The sequence below is a fragment of the Micropterus dolomieu genome, linkage group LG18, assembly GCF_021292245.1.
Source record: "Micropterus dolomieu isolate WLL.071019.BEF.003 ecotype Adirondacks linkage group LG18, ASM2129224v1, whole genome shotgun sequence".
Lineage (NCBI taxonomy): Eukaryota > Metazoa > Chordata > Actinopteri > Centrarchiformes > Centrarchidae > Micropterus > Micropterus dolomieu.
The window spans coordinates 4,064,430-4,074,020 of NC_060167.1; the positions used below are offsets into that span (position 1 = coordinate 4,064,430).

Sequence of the window (9,591 nt, forward strand, 5' to 3'; positions counted from 1 at the left end):
TGTTTTCACAAAGGTCCATTTAGGGTATCCACAGGCTGTAAGTGCCCCCTTCAGGTGGTTCTGTTCCTTCTCTCTGGCTTGGGCGCTTGTTGGTATGTTTTCCGCTCTGTGGTGCAGTGTTCTCATGACCCCTAGCTTGTGCTCCAGTGGGTGGTGTGAATCGAAGAGTAGGTATTCATCACTTCCCAGGAAACTCAACAAACGTAACCTATTGACCTCAGGTGAAGATACCAACGATGGTCGTTCAGTCTTGGCCACAGGTAGTCTTAACGACTGTAACGACTGTCGTCACAGCAACAAGGAACACTAACGAACCAGCGGTATCGATGACCCGGGATAACGACCCCACTGAGGTTAAATAGCTGAGTTTCCCTGCCAGTCAGTCAGAACTGAAGAAGTCCTTTGGATGAGGGACGAAACGTCTTCCAGTATCTTCAACCAAGTCCAGTTGCCCTTGATTTTAACCTTCGTTGGATAACTATGACCTGGATGACTGAGAATCTTCATAGACAACTTTTTGGTCATAATTCCACTAACCGTGTTTGGAGGAAGAAGAATGATGAGTACCATCCCAAGAACACCATCCCTACTGTGAAGCATGGGCGTGGTAGCATCATGCTTTGGGGGTGTTTTTCTGCACATGGGACAGGGCGACTGCACTGTATTAAGGAGAGGATGACCGGGTATTGCAAGATTTTTGGGAACAACCTCCTTCCCTCAGTTAGAGCATTGAAGATGGGTCGAGGCCGGGTCTTCCAACATGACAATGACCCGAAGCGCACAGCCAGGATAACCAAGGAGTGGCTCTGTAAGAAGCATATCAAGGTTCTGGCGTGGCCTAGCCAGTCTCCAGACCTAAACCCAATAGAGAATCTTTGGAGGGAGCTCAAACTCCGTGTTTCTCAGCGACAGCCCAGAAACCTGACTGATCTAGAGAAGATCTGTGTGGAGGAGTGGGCCAAAATCCCTCCTGCAGTGTGTGCAAACCTGGTGAAAAACTACAGGAAACGTTTGACCAAACAAAGGCTACTGCACCAAATATTAACATTGATTTTCTCAGGTGTTCAAATACTTATTTGCAGCTGTATCATACAAATAGTTAAAAAATCATACATTGTGATTTCTGGATTTATTTTTTTTAGATTATGTCTCTCACAGTGGACATGCACCTACGATGACAATTTCAGACCCCTCCATGATTTCTAAGTGGGAGAACTTGCAAAATAGCAGGGAGTTCAAATACTTATTTTCCTCACTGTATATACACACAGTATTTATGCAAATCATTTGGTAACCACGTTTGCACATCAGAGTGGATATTTTCCTGATTAACAGGTCGAAAGCTGGTAAAATGCTGGGTTTGTTGTCCGTGTACTTTGTCAGTTCATTCAATTTGCAGTTTAATTAATACTAATAATGCTTATAGGGCTGCAGCTAACGATATTTTTAGTATTCCAAGCTTCTACAGATTATATATAACGATTCATCGATGCGCTGTTTAAGAAGTATTTTTGCTTGGGCGACGGTGCCCACCCTGGTAACGCGATCTGCTGTGCATGTTTATAGGTGATAGATATTTATTAGTCCTTTCAGAAATTCATATTGTGTCATACAGCAAACATCAGACCAACAACCAGACAGCTGCAAGTTATACTAAAGGCTTGTGCAGACTACACAACTTTCAGCGTCTGCCGTCATATGACAGCAGTCTTGAAGTCGTTGTGGCATTCACACTACATGACACTACATCGGTGACAAGGGGTCGCACACTACAAGAGCTGACAACAGCTGTGTTTTGTTTTTCTGGTCTCCAAACCAGGACAGTGTAGCTTGTTTTGTCAAGAAAACACACGAGAAATATGAAACGGGAAATGACGCGAACCTACACACGAAACAGCTGTTGTTTGTTATTATAAAGATGGCAATTATAAAGACAATCTGGTTGAAAGGATGGATTAGCACACGCAGGTAGCAGGGATTGTCTGAGCTACAGAGAGCTGCAGGGGAGTTAAAAGGTGCAGCTCCCGACACCCAGTTAACTCCTGACTGTGAGGTTACAACTCAACAAACGCTCATGTGCACATTTTCAGCTGAGGTCTGCGGCTTACTTTGGCTTCAAATCAACAATCAGTCATGATTTCAGTTAAATGCTAAAGTTGCTGTTACTGTGTCTGTGGTCCGCTGGCAGAACACTGGCTGCTTTCTGATCAGCTGATGTCGTGCTGTTGCCAAGGCGACAAAAGTTTCATTTAACGGTGGACGGACTAAAATTACAGAGTTGTTGTTTTCTTTAGCTTAAATTAATCCTATACTTTGGACACCTTCTTCTTTATCCCTCGCCATTTTCTGTGTCTTCCCCCATTTTGCAACAGTGCCATCATAATCATGTCGTGTTCACAGCGTAAACGCGATGTGCAACAGTAATAAATGTCAAATTCAAAAGAAATGATCCCAACTACAGGTGTGAAAGCACCAAACATATTTATTAATGCTGCCTAATAGACTGGGCCATTAAGTGTAACATTGTTATTGCCATAATCATAATTTTAGCAATATTATATTATTTTGTAATAATCACCATATCACTCTTCCTCTCATCTCTGTAGATTCATGAGGTCTCAGTATAAATACAGTATTAATTGCTGACTCAGTTTGAAAGATTTTTAACTTGTGCATCCCAATTTAATGTGTGTTCACTTTGAAAACACAAAAATACAACTAAGAAGAATCTCACCATTGAAATGCACGTAGGTGTCAGCTTCAGCCTTATGTTTGATCTCCTCCTGTGTGGCTACACAGCGATAGTAGTCAGTCTTCATCACAGTAGTTTGGAGGATGATGTAGAAGCTGCCTCCTCTTTCTGAGACCTGTGGTTCTTTAGCAGGAAGTTTGTTTCCAGCACTGTCCTGCCACTCTACTGTAGGTTCTGGAAAAGCACCAACAACTTCACACTGCAGCAGGGCCCCGTCATTTGTTTGATTAAGTATCTTGACAGACGGCTTTGGAGATGCTCCTGTGAACACAGTTTACCTGACAATAAGTGACATATCAGCTATAAATGACAATTAGAGAATTGTTGTTGTCTGATATGTCGACAATATTTTCTGTTACACTAAAGTAAAATAAACATGTGAAAATATGACACAGTGACGTTTTATAAAACATTGTGTTTCATAAATTGTGTCTGAGAAATTTCTGTTCCTGACTACCACTCAGTCTTTGATTCCAGATAATAGAATAGAATAGATCGGATAACAGACCCCAGTGGACCTATTCTGTTTTTGCGGAATGTTTGAGGGAGAGCGTGATCATTTATTAAGCTTTCAGTCAACAGATATGCGCATGATTTAAAAATCTGAATTCCACCTTCAACATAAAATCCATAAACACTCTGTAAACACTCTCCATAAACACAGATCTGTGATCAGCTTCTCCTGATGACAAATTTTAAGAGGCAGAAGTGGATTTGAAGTTAGATCAGCTTGCACTGAAGCAGTTCCGCAGTGAATCTTCCTTCATGAAGGTTATAATGCTCAGATTGATTGAAATTAGAGACCTGTTGATTCCATTTAATGATCATTTTGGAGGCTGTAGTTCGTGCTGATGTTGAACTAACAGGTATTTCTATTATTTTGTCCAACCTGTTTATCTCAAGGAGGGTAGCCTAAATAACAGAAACCACCTTTCAGTGTAACGCAAAACAGTTCAGCAGCTTCTCGAACTACAGCCTCCAAAATGTTTGTCGTATCTGTTACAACACAAACTGAACTTTTATAACCTTCAGGACAGCTTTGTTACAAGCAGAATTACATTGTGACTTTAAATTAACTGCATCAATTTTAGATATCTGAATAAAGTGTCAGCTGAGTGTATTTGTCTTGTGGTTTCCCTTTGGGCTGCACAGCTAAACCTGCTGAGAACAATAACTTTATCAATATTCACATATTAGTAAAGTTACACAGACCAATGTACTGGATTGCGTTTGGGAGAGGTAGCTTACATAAAGTACAGGGTATGGCTAAGAAGTGACTTCATGCACATTAAATTAAAGTTGTTAGGAAATTGTAAAAAGGAAAATCTAATAAACCTTTTAACTTATAATCTTCTTAAAGGCAAACGTTATAGCTCAACTGAGTTACTGAATGAGTGTCTCCAGTTATCAGTGATGACATCACATCCAGGTGATGTAGAGATCAGTGACGTCATCAAAGGACTCACCTGGGATGTTTTCAGCTGATCTGTCCTTTAAGATACGATCTAAAAGGAAAAACAGAACATGTGTTAGAGTGTTTAATAATGTAACACTTAAACCAGTCACATCAGTAAATAAATCTTTAACTGTTTAATGAAAACACTCACCAACAACAAGCTCAATGAGGACTGGACTTTGCTGAAGATCTGGAAATTCACAGGTGTAGTTTCCACTGTCAGTCACCTTCGTATTTCTGATGATGATGGAGGCGTTGCCGTACTTCAGCTCATCTGGAAAATGTGAGACGCGACCTTTGAACTGCTCATCTTGACCTGAAAGGCCATGACCATAAAACGCTTTGTCATTGTACAAGAACACCTCTTTATTTTTCTGCTCTTTCTTCTTCCAGTCAAAGAGCTTTGACTCAATGTTCTCCTTGGTGCTGAGGGAACAGGGTAAAATAGCATCACTTTCTTCTTTCACGATCACTGGACCTGGAAGATAAAAACAGTAAATTAATGAGTATGTTAAGACAGGAAGCCAGTTGTTATAAACAAATATTAACTCACAACAGATATTTGCACTTGTTTACGTTTTACTTTCTTGCAAATATTTAATAAAAATATATCTGGAGTTCTTATCTTTTACATTTCTTTTTTCTAAACCTAATTTCTCTTTTTTCTTAAAAGCAGCCTCAGCATTAATAATTAATAACCAGTAACAATCTCCCTTTTTCCCCCAGGTGATGTTGAACATCAGCACTGACTCTATTAATCAGACTGTCTTTGTCTGCACACTCATTACACTAATTGAAATGGAAGAGGAAGATGTCAGGATTGGCTGAGTGTGGCAAATACAGAGTGTGGACCCAAATGCAGGACACCGGAGCAGAGCAGATCTCTGTTTCAGGAAGCAGGCTTAACTAACTCTGAGCTCTGAGATGACTGAACCTGAGATGGGAAACAGTTTACTCATTGACCTGTGATTGTAATGTCCCAGTCTGACCCAGTAGCTTAGCCTATTAATAATTTTTTTAGAGTGTGCAGTGGAAAATGTGTCTATAGGTTCAAACTTACTGTAAAGTTTAAGACTGTTGTAGTCTGTTTTATATTAATAAAATCTTGCTCATTTCGTATTTAATGAAATTATGTCAAAACACATTCAGACTGCAGCTAATAATGAAAAACTCACTTTTAAACTACATTTATTTTTTTGTCATTATCTCCAACATGATAACAACGAATGTTCCAATCAGTGTGACTACAATAATGACAGATTAGGCCTACTGTTCATTGATCAGTATTATACAGATTAGTTTAAACAGTGATTACTACAGTAATGTAGCCCACGCTAAGTGTTTCGGTGCATCTGTTGACAAACTGACAGTGTCCACAGAGTCACTGTGTTATAAAGGACAGTGTAGCTTGTAGATTTTATTCTGTGCTGAGGATAAATCCTAGATGTCTGGAGATAGTTTAAAGAGGTGGTATTATGCTTTTTGGCTTTTTCCCTCTTCTTTATTGAGTTATATATATTTTTTGTGCATGTAAACAAGTTTGCAAAGTGAAAAAGCCGAAAGGGAGTTCCCATCTCCCACAGAAAACTCTGCTCTGAGCTGCCTGAAAACAGCTCATTTGTAGTCCACTTGCTTCCCTTTCATCCCTGTGTCGTCACAGGGATGAAAGCTAAAAGTGCCTCATATAAGGCTCGCCAAGCGGCTACTCCGACATGCCCTCAGCGAGCTGCAGCACACACCTTTCCTCTCCCTTCCAAACACTAGCTACCCTCCAGGCAGTCAGTGGACATAAAGTTGTTCCTGTGATGTAGAGACAGAGCTCAGTTAAAACTTTATGGATGAAAGATACTTTTGTTACAGATTAATAACTCACCACTCTGAAACTCTTGCTGCATGTTATATTGCCAAGCTGGTCGGCAACATGTACAGCTGATTCGAAGCTGTTTACCGGGTTCTCACTGACTCTGCCTTCTCTGCTTCTGATTGGCTAGTAGTCCTTCACTACGAACTGAGCATGTGCAACTCCCAACAAAGATCATTTACAGACAAGATGTATCACTCCATAGCTAAAACGAAGCGTTCAACACAGGGTGAAAAGAGGAGCTGCAGCAATGTGTAGTATGACAAAAATATTGTGTTTTTTTGAAAATTAAACCATGTAAACCTGTTCTGGTACAACCCCTAAATTAGATTTTGAAACTGAAAATGAGCAGAATACCACCTCTTTAACTCTCTGTCATTGTTCTGGGGTCTAAGCACCTCCGTGACGCATTATCTAAAGATATAGTTTCCCTTGATGGCATCGCCCTGGCCTCCAGCACCACTGTGAGGAATCTTGGAGTTATCTTTGATCAGGACATGTCTCACATTAAGCAAATTTCAAGGACCGCCTTTTTTCACCTTTGTAATATTACAAAAACATCCTGTCTAAAAATGATGCAGAAAAACTAGTCCATGCATTTGTTGCTTCTAGGCTGGATTACTGCAATTCCTTATTATCAGGCTGCTCGAAAAAATCCATTAAGACTCTTCAGCTGATCCAGAATGCTGCAGCACGTGTTCTGACAGGAACCAGGAAAAGAGATCATATTTCTCCTGTTTTAGCTTCTTTGCATTGGCTTCCAGTAAAATCCAGAATAGAATTTAAAATCATTCTTCTTACCTACAAAGCTCTTAATGGTCAGGCACCATCTTATCTTAAAGAGCTCATAGTACCTTACTACCCCACCAGAGCACTGCGCTCCCAGAATGCAGGGTTACTTGTGGTTCCTAGAGTCTCCAAAAGTAGACTAGGAGCCAGAGCGTTCAGCTATCAAGCTCCTCTCCTGTGGAACCAGGTTCCAGTTTGGGTTCAGGAGGCAGACACCATCTCCACATTTAAGAGTAGGCTCAAGACTTTCCCCTTTGATAAAGCTTATAGTTAGGGCTGGCTCAGGTGAGTCCTGAACCATCCCTTAGTTAGGCTGCAGATGGGCCCCACCCTGAGTCATGTTTGTGCTCAAGGTTTCTGCCAGTCTAGACCTGTTCATATGTAGGTGCTATGAAATAATTTTTGTTATGAATTGGTGCTATATAAATAAAACTGAATTGAAATTAATTAAAAAGTAATGGGGACAAAATCAGCCATTTCAAAAAGTGTGACGTGTATATGACACCTATGATTGAGAGTCAAATACCTTGTCTGCATACTTGGCAACAAACCTGGCCAGGAAAGCTGATTCTCATAATAGGTCCAATCTCATTTTTTTTTCATGTTTTGTGATTTGTTGTTGCTGTTTGTTTGTCTTTGTGGTTATTTATTTATTTATTTTTGCACTTGTGTCTGTTATTAAAAATATTTAAAAAGGAAAAGAAATATAAGCTTCACTTAGAGGACACAGAGTAACCAAATTTAAGCAATTGATGCAACAACCAATCAGATTTAAAAGAAGAAGATTTTCTCGGAAATAAAGATTAGACATCCGTGCTTTGCTTTCTCACGACAGGATGGAGACACCGCCCTGTACCTCCTCCCAACCCCCCCCCTCCACCTGCACAAGTAATGACGCCACGTCGGAAGTTATAAGCCACCTCTGCAGTTCTAAAGACGAACAATTAAAACTAATAATGGGTGGGTCTATTATAGGATATAATTAAGGCTGTAATTAATCCGGAATGATGCTGTAATCAAATCATTTGTTTTAGGATACATATTGTATTATTACTGTGCGGATTTCTACTAAACTAGCAGTCTTATTCATATCCTGTTTCCAGACTCCTGCATGTTTCCAGAGTCTCCCGCCAGTTAAATTAAATAACAATATCAAAATAAAATTCTGAAAAAGTCTGAATCTCAGTTTTCTTACCGTTTTGATCAGCAGACGTTCCTGCAGAGCAGGTAAGGAGGAGATACAGGAGAGGAAGAAGCTCCATGGCTGTGGATGTCTGCTGAGGACTGAACATCGCAGCACTCTAACATCTCTATTTAGAGAAGCTGCAGAGACCGCAGACGGCTGATTGGCTCATCCGAAACACTTTCGGTTTCTGAACTTGCGCAAATCTGCAAGCTGCAATAACAACAAAACTTCCGGTACAAATCCTTCAGAATAAAAGTATAATCTCCACATCCATTAACTATGACTCATGAATTCTGCAGAACAACAATTCAGCTTGTGTGTCAAAATTCTCCCCCAGAGCAGGACTTTATCTTCACACTAAATCATTAAAGCTGTGTATGAAAAGAATAACTACAGGGCCTCAAATTCAGACACGTTTCAGCTTCACCATTAATCCACACTGTCTCTTCTACTCCTGACATGTCCTTTATCAACAGGAACAAAACCTTTCAGGGTCAGTTTCTACAGAATAATTCATTCAATTTCCTTCAACAAAAGCTACCAAACTACCGCAGGCAACAACTTTAAGTGCTGTTTATGCATGTTTCTGTAAAGTCAATAGAAATCTCTGTGTTCCCTGTTAGAACCTTCAGAGTTGAACACACATGATTCATTAATAAGGTGATGCTCTTCTCTGAAAAGTTAATGAAGTTATTTGATGAACAGTAAAACTGGCTTTCTACAGTGTTTCATTAGAAATATCTGCAGCCAAAGTTATTCACATTAGCCAACTATCTACAGATTCAGATAGATAGAGTTGGCAGTTTCACAAAAAGAAAAGCTACACTGAACAAAATCATAAACGCAACACTTTTATTTTTGGCCTTTTATTATGGCCAGCCTAAGGCACACCTGTGCAATACCCATGCTGTCTGATCAACATCTTGATATGTCACACCTGTGAGGTGGATGGATTATCTCGACAAAGGAGAAATGCTAACTAACACAGATTTTGACAGAATTGTGAACAATATATGAGAGAAATGGGCCTTTTGTGTACATAGAGAAAGTCTAAGACCTTTCAGTTCAGCTCATGGTGAATGGGGGGAAAAACAAAAGTGTTGCATTTATAATTTTCTTCAGTGCATATGTCCATCATGAAACTCTGTAAAACACCACGGGATGGTTATTCCCCTTTGGTCTTTGAGGCTAAATTCACTGGGAGGCTGCTGAGCGAGGTTTTGTTGTTGTATTCAACAAACTTAATTGGCTCAGGCAGTGAGCACACCCAGGTTTGGTTCCTCAGAAATAGGTGAGTTGCACAACAGGTGATGTGTTGGCCGAATGACGGTGGGTCAGCTCCGTGTTGGACGTGAAGACACTTCCGGGGAAACATTTTGGAGCAACACGTGCTGGATGATTCACGGCTAGGAGGAGTTGTACGGTTTGGAGGGCGATTCAAATTACTTTGTGACTCATTAATCTTACAAGGGACAAGTATTTGATATCTCAATTGGCATCTCCTGTGAGAGTTTGTTTTGTGAGCTGAAGCAGCAGGCAGCTCCCCA

The 9,591-nt window shown here is 40.2% G+C and overlaps 1 protein-coding gene across 4 annotated transcripts in view; it reads right to left on the reverse strand.

The window, feature by feature from the left end:
• LOC123987296 (butyrophilin-like protein 1) overlaps positions 1–9,591 on the reverse strand; it is a 208,732-nt gene that overhangs the window by 194,726 nt on the left and 4,415 nt on the right. For 2 of the 4 annotated variants that reach the window (XM_046076048.1, XM_046076050.1), the window contains exons 3-5: positions 4,360–4,686; positions 4,219–4,257; positions 2,735–3,013 (exon numbers count right to left, since the gene is read on the reverse strand). The exons of 1 other annotated variant lie outside the window; for it this stretch is intronic. In XM_046076048.1, coding sequence (XP_045932004.1) covers positions 2,735–3,013; positions 4,219–4,257; positions 4,360–4,686 — 645 coding nt within the window. Of the gene's footprint in view, positions 1–2,734; positions 3,014–4,218; positions 4,258–4,359; positions 4,687–8,053; positions 8,383–9,591 lie in introns of those variants that run through there. One more of the 4 variants, XM_046076049.1, reaches the window with a different exon arrangement.